Raw genomic sequence first — 16,893 nt, 5'->3', positions numbered from 1 at the left:
AAGGAAAAAAACCAAACAACCCCACAAAAAAACTCCACACACCCTCACTTGTGAGTTACAGGCAGTTCCATTTGGAAATATTCTCATCCCAAAGAAATTTCCTTCCCCACACAAGAAGGTTCAACCACATTCAGTGGCATTACCTCTGTCACAATCCCATTAGAATTTTTTCCTCATCTTGTCTGTAAGCATTTTCAAACAAATATTTGTTAACAGTGTGAAAGAGTTGCCTGAACCTTTACATGCTAATGTGTATTTTAAATCTTGGCACTAGAGGGACTCAGGATCTGGGGCTCCCTTTCCTCAAATCATCACAAAGCTATTTGAGTTAAAAAAGGAAGCTCAGATCAGGCACTGAGTTTGAGAAGAATTTCCCAAAAGTCAAATGTCAACTTGATGACAGAAAGCTCCTAACAGTGTTGGAGCAAATCATCTTGCTGTGATGTAGCAATTCACTGTGTTCAACCAGAAAGGTGGATCTGAAAAGACTGCAGGTAGCCAAGGTTAAGTCTTATCTGTATTTTTTTATCATCCATGAAACACAAAGAACATTTTCACAAACACACAGTTCTAAAACATGCTGGGGAAGTGTTATCACATGCTTAATCCAGAAAACGTGTATGTGGATATGTGGCCCAAGGATCAAACAGAGCACAAACAATCTCTAAAAACTATTTATGCAGACAGTAGTTTGCAAAATGCTGTGATGAAATATAAAGGTGCCAGCCCTACAACATCATAGCTGCTAAAGATAATAATTTCAACCAGAACAAAGGAGGATTAGCTTTGCAGTACAACCAACCTCACCTGTCCTTGCTAACAAACCAAACCAAACCAAACCAAACCAAACAACCCCACAAGCTTCTGTTCCACAATCCACTTTGTGAGGTTTGGCTTCAGCTTTCCATCCCCGGGTTACTCCAGGAGGAAGCTGCCACCCAGAGCTAAGGATGCACTCTCAGTCCCCAGGCTGCCTGAACCCAGCAGCTGAGGCAGCCTCCACCCAGCAACAAACCAGCCTGGGAAGCTCTGCTTAAGCAACTGACACAAAGGCACTTGGTAAGATGGGTGAAGTCTCCTCCTGGACACATCAACATGGGTAAGAAAGGAGAAATGCTGATCTGAATCAATCCCATAAATCCCTTTTTAACAGACACTTTCCCTCTGCATTCCTTGAGGAATTCCCATGGAAGTCTCAGCTACAGCAGCACAGTCTGCCATGCAGAAAAAACTCCAGAGCTGTTTTACCTCCAGACAAAACATTCAGGCTCACTGGGCAAGACCCCCTGAAGTGCCAGAACCAAGTGGCCCACAGGCAAACTCTTGAGTATCAGCAAAGGAGACTTCATCACAAGGGGAGGGAAAAAAAAAAAAAACCAAAACAACAAAAACCCAGAGTGCATTAAGACATTGCATTTTATTTGCTCTCCCCACAGCCTCCATCACTCCTGTTCCAACTGAACTGGTAAACTGCACCTGACATATTCTGCCTGTCTCCCTCTCCAGTCAAGTTTTCTTTCCTCACCTAGAAAAAAATTGCATGGAAAAACACAATGGAGGGGACAGCAAAGTGCATCATCATCATCACATCATAAACTCTGTAAAGCAGAGGGATATCTTGGACCAATGCACATTGGTCTGTATAAGCATCACCCAAAACAAGATCAAACCAAGGAAAAGGAGCCAAAAATACTCAGTTTTAGATTAAAAAAATAATAAATTGGTTCTAAACTGCATGTACAACTGAACTGTGAAGGCACATAGCCACCTTGAGGCCTCCCTCTCCTCTGGGAATGCCAAGCTTCACCCTAGCTGAGAACCCCTCACTACACAGCACGTCTGAGCAGCACCCACCCAGTGCTGCAGCACCTCACCCAGCCCCAGCAGGAGGCCTGGCCACCCCTCTGGGTGCAAACACAGCAGCCACACAGCATGTTTCACACTGAGAACCAGCAGCCTCCTGCCTGGCTGGCCTAGCTGTAACACCCTGATTTCATTTTCTTACTAGAAAATACATTTCCCAAATTAATTAGGTTTGGGCATAAATTTCTGTGTGTCACTAGAGATGCAATGGGGGTGACAACATCCTGCCTTTCTCCAGGATACAGAGTAGTTTCATTTTTGGCTTCTTAGGCTTTGTGATCAGAAAGGAGTTTTCCAGTCAAATTGCAAATGTCAAAAAGCAGAAGTGCTGCATAATTTGTTCAGGAATGTACAGAAAATGCATTTTAATCCACATCTAGTCCATATATAGTGATGTTTTGTCTCAGTGCTGAGTCCACTTAATGCTTTTGAGGTCGATTCCATCCTGCACCATTTCCCAGAGGGGGCTGTAAAGAAAGGAGGAAAGTGAGGGCTACCTAAAATGCAGGGCACAACATCAACAATAACCAAATAATTTCATCAGCTACTCAGGATATTAGGGGATATGTAGCTACATATCTTCTCCTTCTGGAGCTCAGTGAGCTCCACCTGATCAGTCACTAACTGTGTCCTCAGCCCAGAACACAGGCAGTGAGAGGGCAGGTGCCCCACCTCATCTCCCACTCCCACTTTGGGCACAAATCACTCGTGTCCCTCAGAGAATGAGCCCTTGCATTTGACACATCCCAGGTGAGTCAAGAGGCTTTCAGCTTCACCAAAATAAAAGGATACCTAAACTCAGTAACACCTTCTCTGGCTTAGAAACCTCTGGGTACTGCCCTGTGTGCTTGCTCTACTCATGCTCTTTCCCAGAACAAGGCAGGAACTGGGAGAAGGTTTGTTACCAGGATTTTTCCTTAAAAATTTGTCACTAGTGTTAAGATCAGGCCCACGACCCACTCTTGCTACACTGCTTGCTTTTACAGAGACATCACCAGATTTTTGAAGCAAAGGATTACTTCTGAACTAAATCCAGCTCTTCAAGTGATTACCACACCTAAGAAGTCTGTATGTTCAGTGAGGAGATGGCTCACCTCATCTCCCTCAGCCTCTTCACATGCTGGATGCACTTCTGCACTGTGTAATCCACCTCTTCTTCTGTAGTGAAACGACCGATGCCAAACCTAAACAAAACAAAAAAAAAATAGAATAACTAGAAAAACCTGCATAGGGAGGCATGGCAAATAAAATCCACTTTTAACAGAAAGTAAAACTATCTGGAAGCACTGGGGGAGCTCACTCCACACACCTGATAGATGAGTGAGCCAAATCTTCATCTGTTCCGATCGCCCGCAACACGTAGGAAGGCTCCAGAGAAGCTGATGTGCAAGCACTGGGGAAAGGAAAGGGAAGGCAGATGAGCTTCAAACTTTCCTTCATGTGCAGAAGCTACACTGAAATAACACCTCACCAACTTCCTCCAACAAAGAGCAAGCCCTTACAGACAGCTGACGTTACTATGACTCCCTACAACAATTTGTAGCAGCCTCCCCTGCCTCCCAGTAACCCCCAGTGAGCACAGCAAGAGTGGTACTGAAGGAAAAGAATGGCAGGGAGTAGAGGGAAGTAAGGGCAATAAATGAGAAGCATGAGGTAAGAGAGCACAGGCAATGCAGTAAGAATAAACACAATGCCAAAAAAAATAAATGGGAACGGGAATGCAGTGGGAACGCAGACTAAGAGGTAGCTGAAGTGCAGGCCATGGAAAAAAGACAAAGGAGCCGAGACAGAAGTAGCCAGAGAAGGTAACATACCCAGAGGAACATTTAGAATGAAAAAAGACTTCACAAGCTGTTTGGCAGCAGAACAAGCCAATGAAAAACAGTGGAACCCAGAGCAAGCTGATCCAGTTATATTCCTCAGTAGAGAGAACTTGCACCTTGAAGCAGTCAGGCAGAACTGGTTACGTGGTGTTACTCAACTTCCACAGGCAGCAACATGCAGCACAAACCAGAGCTGTCTGCAGCACTGGGCTGCACCAAGCAGAGCCTCACAAGAGATTTTCACATTACAGAAGTGTTTGGCTTCAGAGACAGTCCTGTGGAGACTTGTTCTGCCTGTTCATAGTGCCAACACATTTCTAATGAAGATATGCTGACCACTTCGGTCTCAGAGGCAAGGAAACATTACTGGGCACTCCTGTACAGTCAACAGAGCTCCTTAAAACTGTAGGTAAGGAAGCTGCTGAAATGCTGGTGGGCTTTACACCCAGTGTCACCAGCAGTTACCAGTCAAGGCTACTCAGACTGCAGGTTAAGCAGTCTGCAAGACTAGCAGACTGGAATTTCTGGGTTAGGTTTCCTGGTTTTGGTGCTGTTTTTTTGTTGTTGTTATTGTTGGTTTTGTTTGGTTTGGTGGTTTGTTTTGGTCTGTGTTTCTTTGGGGGGAGGCTGTTTGGGTTTTTTTGGTTGTGTTTTGGTTGGTTGGGATGGGGTTTTTTTTGTTTTGGGCTTTTTTTCTGTGTGGGGTTTATTTCCTTTCAGGACAAGTAAATCTGAACTTCATTTGAAATGTGCCACTTGACAGAATTACCCCCTTAGAATGCAGTCAGTGCCAGGCTGCCTCATTAACTAAGCACACACATACAGGGCACAGTGGAGATCACCACTGAGCTTGTACCTCCATGAACAGAAGTTATTCTCTCACCAAAATACACTCCTACCCTTCCCACACACACCACCCACCTTCCTGAAGACAGGGCCACATCTTTCAGAGCCATCAGAAGACTCTCCCCTTCCACATACGCAAAAGATAAATTGATGCAGCCTGCACACAAATAAATCAAACAGAAAAAAAAAAGAGTAAACTTTAGTCAACTGAAATTTTACTCCACAGAGGAGCTCTTGCAGCTGAAGTAGTTACTCAGCCATTGCCCTCACCACTGAGGAGCTGAGGGCTCTGGTGTGCTGAGGGTTTTGCTGACATCACCTGGGTAGCGGTGCTCTCTGTCTCCGTTCATCACCACGTCAGGAACTTCCCTCATTATTTTTGTCACCAATCTTTCTGCCAGCTGAGAGATTCGTTTGTGGTCGTACTAGCAAAGACACCAGAGAGACCAAAATCATCAACAGTGTGCAGTTTAACCTCACTTGGCATTACCAGCTAGACTGAAACAGCCGGGCTTGGTTGGACTGGGGAAAGAACACAACTGAAACTTGAGAAGGAACTGTCAAAGTTACCACTTACCTAACAAACTTACCTCCTCCAGACACAGCTTCAAAAGGGAACTACCAGTTTGGTCCTAGCTAGGCTCAAGCCTTCAAGAATATTCCAGGCCACTCAGATCTCTATATACAAGCTGCCCAATGTGCCTTCATAAAAGCACTGAGTTGATTACAAATCAGGTAATGCATTGCTGACACATTTTGCAGCAGGAGGAAGGGCAGCCATGTGGTAAATACCCCTTATTTCTGTAGGAGCTCTCAAACTGTACCACATAAAAGCATGGACTCACAAGCTGCTGTGAGTTTTACAACACACAAGCTCTGCCATGAGCTGCCTGCTGCAGGGGCTCGTTCTAGACTGAAAAAAATGAGGTCACTTACATGAAAAAAGGAGTAAGGGCTGAGATCAGCTCTGGCACACAGAGACAGCCAGACACACACATGCAATTCATGCTTGCTCACCCTCCTGAAGAGACTTTAGAAGAAAACAAGGCTATCTGAAATATTATTTGGTTTAGAAACACCCAAACTCTGCCAGGAAAGAAAGAGAACCCAGACCTGAGGCTTGTGCAGCTACCACAACCACCCAGCTGGGATGGTGAATCTCTGCCTGTCTGCCAGGAAGAGGCTTGATCCTGGGTGTGCAGATACCTGGCTTCTGCATCCCCCTGGCACAACATTAAGGGATTTTTACATTCCTACTGTAAGGAATGTGTTGGTGCCCACCAAGAGCAGCAGACAGAGCCTTAGACACCAGACCTAGCAAATGAACTTTACTGTCCTAGCTAGGAAAAAAAAATTTTTAGTTGCAAAGCTGCTGGAAACCTGAACTCATATAAATTTAATAGGTATTACATGGACTAGGAAGTCTTCATATTTTTTATATACAGTACATAAACATGATTCATAAAACTGCTTCAGAGATGTGGCTCACACACACGTGCAGAATGGAAATGAGTCAAGCACTTTAAGCTATATTTCACTACAACTGACAACTGTAAACCTATAGCAGAAAACCATGATTTAAACCACTTGGAGAAAAAAAGAAACCCAAAAAAGCTGAAAACCAACTCCCAACTACCCAAAAACAGCCTTGAAGACCTCAAAATATTTACTCGATGTTACAACACGAGAATAAAATGTAATTCAGGCACATGGAAGGAATCAGAGACCTTACTGGCCCTGTTCTAGTATTTCCTGGAATCCAGAACCAGGATCCTCTCCCACATACCTCCATCTCCTGCTGTGCCACTTCACAGGCTGCCCCCAGCCCCACTGCCAGGGGGGTGGGCACTGTCCCTGAGCGCAGACCCCTCTCCTGGCCTCCCCCACTCTGCAGGGGCTCCAGCCTCACGCGCGGCCGGCGGCGAACGTAGATGGCACCAACCCCTGGAGAGGAGGGAAAGCTCTTTTAGTGAACCCCCACCCTTCTGGAGTTATGAAAAGGGACTTCAAGGTTTGGAAACATCCCTCGTTCCCACAGCAAACACGTATTTGGACACTTCACTGGAGAAAAATGTGGTGAACACCTACAGAAGCACAATATTTTTCAGGAAATGGTGTTCATTCCCAGTGTTCATGTTCTTCCTTCAGGCTCTTAAAGCTTTGGCTGTAAGAAAAGCTCAGTTCCTCTCAGTGTGCTTCAGCCACTCAGTACCTCTCTTATTCCTCACAGCCCCCTTGGGAAGCTGCCTTTGCACTGAATTTTTATTGTGCAGATATTTTGTCCCCTGGTGTTCCCTTACTGAACTCCAACTGAAAAGCTCAAGAACTCCACGCTCCTTCCCCTGGGTCCCCAGGCCAGCACCAGTCCCAGGAGTCCTCTCCCTTTCTTCTCATTAGGGAGACTCACCAAGTGGCACTAATTTCCAGAGCAGATGACATGAGCCAGTTCTGACATCCAGCCTCTGTCTCTCCAGTATCCTCACCTAGAAACCCAATTTCTGTCTTCATGGGCCTTGGCTCACCTAACAAGTGACTGCCACCACAGGAAGAATGGCTGCAACTTCTGGTCATAATAAGCTGCAAAAATTAGGTTTTTTGCCCAAAGTTATATGTTGAAAACTCAGTCCTTATGTTGAAGACTCAGTCCTTGTCCACAGGACCCTTCAGCTCTCAGGAGAACTGGTACAGAAAGGACATACTGACAAAATAATAATTTTGCCTTTTGTTTCTCTACAGGCACACAGAACACAGCAAACCTGATTTCTGTCTTTCTACATAGAGTTTTACAAACTAAATGGGCTGTGACCCTGATGATGCCTGAAATTTTACTATTTGGGAGTCAGCTCAAAAACCCAGAGCTGGATTTTAACACCATTCTGCAAAGAAGCTGCACAAATGGGGTTGTGGGAGAAGGTGCCATTGGAAGCAGGAGACAACCAAAATCAAAATGAAATTAAACCTTCCAGGTATCTTTTGATGCTTGAAGTCAGAGTTTCATCTAAACTTTGTCCTATGACCCAATTATTTAATTTCAAAGTGTTCCATCACCAGTGCTGCTTCACACCAGGCAGCTGACTCCTGCAAAGCCACTCCTTGTAATGCTGCCACACTATCAAATACTGCTTGGTCCTTCAGCAAAGCCACCTCACAACACACCTCCTGTCTGACAGCCATGCCTGAACTACTCCAACACCAGACTGGAATAGTTTTCTACAGCTGAAATAACAGTCACCATGACAGACAGGTTTGACTTCATACCTTCAGGTAGGCATGGAAACAATTCTCTAGAGAATCACTCCAGTAAGTACCTTTGGGCCCATAAATTTTATGGCCACTGATGCTCATGAGATCAATTTTCATGTCATTGACATCCATAGGAATTTTACCAACTGCTTGTGCAGCATCCGTGTGGAAAAAAACCTTCTGTGCACGGCAGATCTCACCTGTCACAAAAACACAAAAGCAAAAAACTCCACATTATTCATCAAATCTTTGATTCCAGCAACGAAACTAAAGCATCAGTTCACAGCAGGCAACTGTTCTGAGGAAGAGGGTGGTGCTGCCATGTTTCTTTCACAGTGAAGGGTCTAAAGCTGTGTAGAATCACAGAACCCCAGACAGGTTTGGGTTGGGAGGGACCTTAAAGCTCCCCCAGTGCCACCCCTGCCATGGTCAGGGACACCTCCCACAGCCCAGGGTGCTTCAAGCCCCATCCAACCTGGGCTGGAACACTGCCAGGGATGGGGCAGCCACAGCTTCTCTGGGCACCCTGGGACAGGGGCTCAGCACCCTCACAGGAAAAAAATTTTCCTGATGTCCAACCTAAATCTCCCTGTAATCTCCTCCTGTCTCCCTGAACCTCCTCCAGTCTCTCTGAAGGAGCTACTCTGGCTGACACCTCCCTGGGCACCAGTTTAGGGAGGTCAGCAGATAAGACTCCAGTGAATTTCTTCAGTTAGGAAATTAAAAAGTGAGCTTGTTTTCAAAGCCACAACCACCAGGTTGAAGTACAAATGGTGTGCACAGGACACCCAAGTTTCCCTTCAGGGATGACTCCACAGCTGGACAACACTAACTTTTGTTTGTTTCTTTCTTTGTTTCTTCTTCTGCTCAACCCAGTCCAGCAGAAGCCAGCCTTACTTTCAAGTTTATGCTTGCCTAGGAGTTTTTATAATTTCCTTTTTTATTCAAGTTTTGCAATACTTGGCCTCAAAAATGTTGTCAGGGTTGTCCTCACACACACCAATTCCTCCCACCTCAGGTACCTCGAGTCTGTCACCAATGCCTTTGCACCCAGAGCTAAAATACACTAAAGAACAAAATAAGACAACACCTGTGGGCAGTGAAGTTAACTATTATTTTCTGTCATAAAAAATACTATTTGCCATCACAACTCATCTCCCACAGGATCTGTGCCCCTCCTCAGCTTTTTCTGTCACAGGAGCAGCTCTGGGCAGCAGGAACAGCACTGCTGCTGCTGCTGCTCCTCCCAGGCTGCAGCAAAGCCCAGTCCTGGCCTGCCAGCCCTGCTGTCCCAGTGTCCTGAGAACTCCCTGTGGGAACCAGAGCCTGGCACCAGGGATCCCTGGCATCTGGGCAGCAGGACCAGGCTTGACAACAGAAGCACAGGAGAGAAGTCCAGTCCTCAGGCCTAGAGGCAGCTCAGCTGCTTGTGACACTGACAAGCTCAGCTACTTGTCCATGAAGAAAGGTAACCTTGAAGAGCCCTGGGGAAAATGCTGCCTTGAGAATAATAAAATTTGAAAAAAAGCAGCAGCTAAACAAGAGGAAAATCAGCTGCACAATAGGATAAGGTGCCTGCCACAGCTTGGGAAAACAATACTCTGCAGAACCATGAAGCAGAAAGCACAGGGCAGAGGCCAAAGACTAAAAATGGTCTAAAAACTCAAAGAATTTCTGAAAGGACACCTTGAGCATAAATGGGGCAGAGGGATGTTTTGTCACTGTCATGGGGATCACTGCCAAGGAATGAATCACCATGGGATCCAGGGAGCTGCCTGTGTGGGCCACGTGCTCACCCTGCCTTCCTCAAGCACCCAGGTTCTCCAGCTCCCCCTTGCTTTGAGGTCCCCATCCCTCATCTGCCTGGCTCACCCTCTCTCTGCCTCCTGTTCCACAAACCTGGCTCTTCAGCACCCTTGTGACCTGTTCATGACTGTATGTGGCAACACTGGGGTGAAGGGGTGTGCCCACCATCCCCTCCTGCACCAAATTCTGCACAGTTCTCCCCTTAAGCCCCACAAGTGCCAAATAAACCACTCATGAGAGCTCAGTTCAGCCTGACAGTTTGTGCATTTTCCTCACCCACTGCTCAGTGCAGAATGAAACCAGCAGCACTGATCTGCACCACGAGGCTGTCACTGCTGCAGTGCTCACTCCAGAAGCACTGACTTTCATCCTCACTTCCCTTTCACAGTAATTCTTGCTCAGGACAGCAGTATTATTAATTCCTTAACTAGACACCTAATTGTTTGCCTGAGAAGCAGCTGGCCAGGAAAACATGAAGTAAAATGTAGGAGCAGTGATGTTGGGCAGCCCCTGGCAGCCCCAGCACTCACCAATGTCACGGATCGGCTGCTTGACTCCGATTTCGTTGTTCACAGTCATCACAGACACCAAGCTTGTGTCTGGCTGGAAGGCAGCCTCCAGCTCCTGGGGAAAAACAGACAGAAGCTGTGACTGACACCAGAACTGAGACTCCTCTGCACACCTTCATTTGCAAGAAAATCTGACCCACCAGCCCCCTAACCAGTGTGTCACCAAAAACCCCTTGGCTTCTGACAACCAGTCCTGGGGACAGGACTAACCCTGAGAGGGGCACTAACCCTGAGAAGGGGACTAACCCTGAGAGGGGCACTAATCCTGATAAGGACACTATCCCTGATAAGGGGTTTAACACAGAATTCCTTCAGGAAGATGAGGGTGACCAACTGAAGCAGCTCCCCAGGAGTGGTGACAGCATCAAACCTGCATGAGTTCAAGAAGCATTTGGATGATGCTCCCAGGCACATGGAGTGATTCTGGGGGTGCCCTACACAGGGACAGGAGTTGGGATTGAGGATCCTGATGGGTCCCTTCCAGCTCAGCAGATCCTGTGATGCTCTGCTTGTGTTCCTGCATATCCTAACCCTGGCATGCACTGTGCCACCTGACCTGCTCAGCTCAGGTCAGAACAGGCATTTGCTGTGTCCCAGACATTCCTCTCAACTATCCAATGAGTTAAGCACCACAAACAAGCTGCAGCCACGGCTCAGCACAGAGAGGGTGGCTGTAAAGGAACAGAACTATCTGCAAAAAAGTGCCATGCAAAGTCTGCCAGCTAAGCTCTGACAGATCTTGACCAGCTCCACCCCACCACATGCAGTGTCTCTCCAACAGATGATGGGGCTAGAAACAAGTGACACTGTCCTGTATGACAGGACACAAAGGATGAAACAGCCACATGCAGCCCCTGACCCCTGGGGAGCACCCTGGGGGTCACAGCAGCTCTGTCATCAGGGGGTCTGATGCCAGGAGGAGCTCAGGTCATGAAATGTCACCACTAACTCCAGTACCAGAGCCAGCTCTCCCCTAGCCAGGTACTGGGCTCTCCCCAGGGTACATACCCAGCATGGCAGCCAAGTGACTGGTGAGATGGGAGATGGAGGTTTTGGTGGAGAAAAAGTCTGGAGCACCAGACAGAACAGAAAATCCTTCCCCAGCTGTGATGCTGATCTGACTGTGACTCTCATTCTACCTTGTCTTATTTATCACTCCTTCCTCTTTAGAACCAAGATGCCACAAGGTCCTCCTCAACACCTATTTGAAGGAAAAACCTTTTCTGTTTTAATTTTTCTGTCAGTAAACCACCTACCTTCATATCTATGAGTCCATTTTTTTTAACAGGCAGGTAGGTGACCCGGAACCCTTCTGCCTCCAGGGAGCGGCAGGAGTCCAGGACACACTTGTGCTCAGTCTGGGTGGTGATGATGTGCTTCTTCCTGGACTTGTAGAACCTGGCAACACCCTGCCAGGCACCACAGCAACAAGAAACCTGCTGTCAGATCACTGGAGAAAGCAAGCTGGACACAAAGTCAGCAGAAACAAGAAATCTCTGATTCAGTGGTATTCATGTGGATCTTCCCTGCCTGGCCCAAAGTGATGGATCTAAAAGGTCCTGAGATGCAGCTCCCATCAGCATCAGAGCATCTCTGTGACAATGTCAGCTGGTGCAAGTTATTAAGAATAATGCTTTTCAGAAAACATCTGCAGTGGAGTCAGACACCAGAGGTCTGAACAACCCCACACTAAAGGTTGAAACACAACCTGGGCTCAGTCAGAGGAGAGTTTGGACCCAGCAGATGTCTTGGTAAAGATTTTCACTGCCTGAGCAGAAGGATTGCACTTGGTGCATGTGACTGAGCATTGAACTCTCCTCAAAACCAGGCCCTGGGCTCCAAAACATCCCAGGTGTGGGTGTGTAGCTGAATACCACAAGGAATAAATCCAGGAATGCAAATATTTGATAACTAGGCCATCATATTAACCTTTAAAGTGCTGAAACATGCATACAGCTCTTAAGAACATAATTTATTATTAGCTACCATTATTAGTTATTATAACTTTTCCATTACATTTATTATTAATTTTTACCTTGATTGCCATATTATTTGATTCTGTTGCACCACTTGTAAATATAATTTCCCTTGGATCAGCTCCTATTAAATCTGCAACTTGCTGTTTAAAAATACAAATTTCATTTGTTAAGGTAAAATGCAATCAATTCACCAGAGCCAAACACATGCAAAATGCTTTCAAGCACAGCCCTGTGAGCCTCAAGGGGGTTACAGTCTGTATCCAACAAAATCCTGCTCCAGGTGTGACAGTTTAAATGTCTTCATCAGTACCAAACAGACAAGGAATTCCCAGACAGCAGCAGTGGGATCAAGCATTAGCCTGTCATAAAAGGATGTAAAAGTTAAGTTGCCAAAACTCCAGCATCTATCACTTCTAAAAAAGAAACTGCAAACACCCACAGCTAAGCTGAGGAGAAGAGGAAAACATGAAGCAAGCCCAGTGACTGCACTTGTGACCCCAGGAAACAGAAATCCTGAGACACCTTTGCCTTAATTATTGGTTTCTGCCATTTCAATTGTTCTGACCTCACTATTTTTTCTGGGAATAAATCAGTGAAGCACAGCAGGGCTGCAGCTGCTAACACACAGCAAGCTGCCACCCCAGCCCACAGAGAACTAATGACAGCAGTTCTGTCCCCACTTTTGCTTTCCTTTCCATGCAGAGCTTCCTTGGCAGCAGCAGGAATCCCAGGGGAGCTGGGGGGCACTCACCCTCCTGGCTCTCTCCATGGCAGCCTCGCTCTCCCAGCCGTAGGCGTGGGTCCTGGAGTGGGGGTTCCCATAGTAGGCAGTCAGGAAGGGGAGCATGGAGTCCAGGACCCGGGGATCCTGCAGGACACACCCCACACAGCTCACAAACCAGGAGGAAAAGCACCTCTGGCCCCTCTGCACACCCCACACACCCTGCTCAGCAGCAGGGCCTGGGCTGGGCTCAGGGCACGTCCTGAAAACTTGGGGTTACTGTGAGGGTGCTGAGCCCCAGGGTGCCCAGAGAAGCTGTGGCTGCCCCATCCCTGGCAGTGTTCCAGCCCAGGTTGGATGGGGCTTGGAGCACCCTGGGCTGTGGGAGGTGTCCCTGACCATGGCAGGGGTGGCACTGGGGGAGCTTTAAGGTCCCTCCCAGCCCAACCCATCCCGCGGTGACTGCACGGGCTCTGGCAAAGCCCGGCTCTGCCAGCCCTGCCCCGGGGCCAGGAGGTGACACAGCCCTGGGGAGATGTCCCAGGGCAGGATGGGACCCGCCGGGCACAGGGCCCCAAGGGGGGGAAGTCTCCTTCTCTGGAGCCTTTCCAAGCGCCCTGATGCGTTCCCGTGTGATCTGCCCGAGGTGACGGCACCCGGTGATCTCCGGAGGTCCCTTCCACCCCGTGACACTCGGGGACTCTCCGAGGTGCCCGGGCGGTGGTTCGGTTCGGTTCGGTTCGGACGGGTGTCAGTTCCGGCGGGGTCACGGAGCCCCCCACAGCCCGGGAGTTCCTCCGAGAGGCGAAACCCCTGCGGGGAGCGGCCCGGACCGATCCCTGAACCCCCCCTGGGGAGCCCGGGGATGCGGGACCGCCGGGACCGCCCGCGGGAAGGGAAGGGGAGGCTGACCCGGCCCTTACCAGCGGGGTGGTGGCCTGGACGTCCATGTAGAGCGGCCGGAGGGCAGCGCTGCCATCACCGCTCGGCCCTGAGGGGAGAGAGGGGGGAGGGGGCGGGAGCCGCCGTCAGCGACCGCGGGAGCAGCGGACGGCACCGCGCCTCGGCCTCCGCCGCCCCCGCCAAGCACGGCCTTACCCGGTGCCGGTGGCTCTGCGCGTCCCGGTTCCGGTGTCGGTGCCGGTGCCGGTCCCGGTGCTGCCGCCCAGAGCCGGCGAGGGGCGGGAGCGGAGAGCGGACCCCGCAGGCAGCGGCGCAGCAGCATGGCGGGGGCGGGCAGGCCACGCCTCTTCCTCTACGTCACACCGCGCGCCGGAAGTGGAGGCCGTACCGGGCGGTGGCGGCGGAGGGCGCGGAGAGAGGTGCGGGAGGGGCCGGGGCTGCGGCCGAGGGAGGGAGGGAGGGACCCCCCCATACCCCTCCCCCCGGGACGGATCCCCCGGGACGGACTGGCGCGGCCGAAGCAGCCGGGAGTGGGGCGGGCACTGAGAGCCCCGGTGCGAGACCTTGCGCCGGGACAGCGGCACCGCGGGGCCCCTCTGCGGCCTGAGCCCCCGCCTCGACCCTGGGGCTTGGGCTCCGGAGCCCGGCGGCAGCTCGGGAGGCCGGGCCTGGCAGGGAGGGGTGGCCATGCACGGCTCCTGGGAGCTGAGGAGCAGAGCGGGGCCCTGAAGCGGCCACGGAGCTCCCGGCGCCGCGTCCGAGGCAGCCGCCATCCCCTCCCCGGCTTCTGAAATCCCGCAGAGCCTCTGGAGCTGCCGACCTGCTGCCCATCCCGGGGCGGATCTAGGGGTGTGTCAGACAAACCCTGCCCTTTCCTCTCCAGATGCCGGTGACCGTGGGCCCCTACGGGCAGTCGCAGCCCAGCTGCTTCGACAGAGTGAAGATGGGGTTCATGATGGGCTTTGCTGTGGGCATGGCAGCAGGAGCACTGTTTGGAACCTTCTCCTGCCTCAGGTATGCCCAGGACACGGCCCCACAGACAGGGGGGGGCAGAGCAAGAACCAGGGGGGAAATGCTCTGCTCTGGGGTTGGGGAAGGGGTCCCGGGGCTGTTCCTGCAGCTCCACACTGCTGAAGCTTGGTCAGCAGCTCCAAACCATCCCCTGAGCCCCATCTCAGCCCCAGCCTCGGGTGGGTGACAGCATCACCCCAGGGTGCTGGGTCCCAGGAGGCTGCAGTTCCACAGCCCTTTTCCTGCTGCTCCCAGTGGAGGGGGTGCTGGGAAGCAGCTCCAGGAGCAGTGGGACTTGGGAAGCTTCCCAGGGAAGCTCTGGGGTGCTGCACCCCCTGCACAGAGCAGGGAGCATCCCGAGGGGCACGGGCAGAGCTGTGGCTGCTGCACAATCCCACTGTGAATCAGGGGGACCAAACACCACCCCCTGCCCTGCCTGGCTCTGCACTGCTCATGCCTGGTTCTCAGGCCTCAGGGAATCACAGGAATCCCCCCTCTCACACCTTGCAGAACGTTCTGCTTGGGTGTTTAATCTGTGCTGAGCCCTGGGCAGTGATCAGGTGGGGAGTCTGGAGGGAGGAAAAGACCCAAAGGCTCAATCTGACTGAGGTCAAAAAGGGTTCTGAGTGTTCCCATCCTGGGAGGTGTCAGTGGGACAGCACTGGCAGAAAAAGCAGATTCAGGGCAGGCAGAAGCAGCAGCCACAGCAGCTCTGGCAGTCTGGAATCACAGCTCTGTTACTCCTGCTCTGCCACTTTTGAGGGAGAAATCTCCATCTTTCAAAAATAAGTGCATGGAATTCCTCAGGCCCCACAGGCACTGCAGAGCAAGAGCTTCCTGAGCAGGAACAATTCTGTTTGTTTCTGTTTGAGCTCAGGTAACAGGAACTGGGCACCAGGAACACCTCTGGACACTTCAGGGCCTTTGGAGTTTCTCTCCTGTTAAAAATTTCTTGCCAGTGGGAAATAGGAAGGGAGTTCACAGCAGGATTTGAACTTGCCAGGAGTTCAGCAGCTCAGAGCCTCTGTGTTCTCTGACAAGTCAAATACTTGGACAGCACGGGTTGGGGTTTTTTTTTTCCCCAAATTCAGGGTGTTTGGGGCACCAGCAGGTGGAGCTGGTGCTGCTGCAGGGAAAACCTCTGGGCTGTTGTCAGGGATCACTGGAATTCCCCCAGGAGAGGAGCTCCAGGGGGGCTGCAGAGCTCAGCACAGCCACGGGGGGATTGAAGGAGCCAAGAGGTGTCGGAGCCCTCGGGCAGCCCTCAGCTTTTCTGTAATTCCTGTGTTTCTTCTCCTTCCAGGATTGGCATGAGAGGGCGAGAGCTGATGGGAGGAGTTGGCAAAACGATGATGCAGAGCGGAGGGACCTTTGGGACGTTCATGGCCATCGGGATGGGGATTCGCTGCTGAGCCCCCTGCTCCTCCCTGCCAGGAGGAGATCTGGATACCTGGGAGAGAGAACAGTTCCCAAAGGGAGGGGGCACCATCCTTGCTCTGCTGATTGTAAACGTGTCTTTTACCAAATTTCTACTTTCCTGAGACCCAGAATCCTCTGTTACCACATTAAAGCTCCCGTGCCCCAGCCCTGTACCACGCACACGTTTCCCTGTGGTGCCTGCACAGCTCAGTCCTGGGGTGTGGGAGTGGAGCTGCCCTGGGGTGCTCCTGCACTCCTGAGTCCAGGAGTTCATCCCTCTCCTCTTGCAGAGCAGGGGGGTGGGAATCAGCCCCATTCCTGGGTTCCAGTCACAGAGGGCAAACGCCCTTCAGAGAGCAAGGGCCCCAGCAGGATCTGGGAGCAGCTGAGGGGAGTTTGGGCACCTTCCTGCCGGGCAGAGAAATCATCCAAGTGCTGGAAAATGGAAACCTGGACCCATCGTGTGGTGGCCAAAGGTGTTTTTTGATGTCACCAAGATGATTTAACAGCCTTTTCCCCACCACCTCTTGGTGGTGGGGATGGGGTAGGGCTGAGCTGCTGCCCAGGGAGAGCAGGAGGTGGCTCCCTGCTGCCCCAGCCCCCAGCCTGGCTGGGGAATTACTGGTTTGGTGTTGTTATCCCCAGGATTTGCCTCTGGAAACAAAGCTGATCTTCATTGCTCCATTTCTGTTTAAGGAGAGGAGGGGTTG

At 50.6% G+C, this 16,893-nt stretch overlaps 2 protein-coding genes across 2 annotated transcripts; one reads left to right on the top strand and one right to left on the bottom strand.

The window, feature by feature from the left end:
* Positions 1-504: 504 nt before the first annotated feature.
* Positions 505-14,110, bottom strand: NFS1 (NFS1 cysteine desulfurase). Its single transcript, XM_071759376.1, has 13 exons — positions 13,949-14,110; positions 13,774-13,841; positions 12,881-12,997; positions 12,186-12,269; positions 11,407-11,559; positions 10,112-10,205; positions 7,841-7,975; positions 6,319-6,476; positions 4,852-4,957; positions 4,608-4,689; positions 3,173-3,256; positions 2,958-3,047; positions 505-2,330 (listed from the first exon to the last, which is right to left on the bottom strand). The coding sequence occupies exons 1-13, from the start codon at positions 14,073-14,075 to the stop codon at positions 2,267-2,269; spliced, it is 1,362 nt and encodes a 453-aa protein (XP_071615477.1). The 5' UTR covers positions 14,076-14,110; the 3' UTR covers positions 505-2,266.
* ROMO1 (reactive oxygen species modulator 1) lies at positions 14,030-16,356 on the top strand. The gene is made up of 3 exons (XM_071759377.1): positions 14,030-14,172; positions 14,637-14,767; positions 16,068-16,356. The coding sequence occupies exons 1-3, from the start codon at positions 14,074-14,076 to the stop codon at positions 16,174-16,176; spliced, it is 339 nt and encodes a 112-aa protein (XP_071615478.1). The 5' UTR covers positions 14,030-14,073; the 3' UTR covers positions 16,177-16,356.
* Positions 16,357-16,893: the final 537 nt, after the last annotated feature.

This window comes from Heliangelus exortis, chromosome 16 (assembly GCF_036169615.1).
Source record: "Heliangelus exortis chromosome 16, bHelExo1.hap1, whole genome shotgun sequence".
Taxonomy (NCBI): domain Eukaryota; kingdom Metazoa; phylum Chordata; class Aves; order Apodiformes; family Trochilidae; genus Heliangelus; species Heliangelus exortis.
This window is presented reverse-complemented; position numbering and strand designations above follow the sequence as displayed.

Coding starts and splice junctions, on each gene's coding strand:
- ROMO1 (XM_071759377.1), top strand. CDS start 14,074: ATGGCGGGGGCGGGCAGGCCACGCCTCTTCCTCTACGTCACACCGCGC. Junction 14,173..14,636: donor GGCGGAGGGCGCGGAGAGAG/GTGCGGGAGGGG, acceptor TTTCCTCTCCAG/ATGCCGGTGACCGTGGGCCC. Junction 14,768..16,067: donor GGAACCTTCTCCTGCCTCAG/GTATGCCCAGGA, acceptor TTCTCCTTCCAG/GATTGGCATGAGAGGGCGAG.
- NFS1 (XM_071759376.1), bottom strand. CDS start 14,075: ATGCTGCTGCGCCGCTGCCTGCGGGGTCCGCTCTCCGCTCCCGCCCCT. Junction 12,270..12,880: donor CCATGGAGAGAGCCAGGAGG/GTGAGTGCCCCC, acceptor ATTTTTAAACAG/CAAGTTGCAGATTTAATAGG. Junction 10,206..11,406: donor ATGGACTCATAGATATGAAG/GTAGGTGGTTTA, acceptor GTTTTTCCCCAG/GAGCTGGAGGCTGCCTTCCA.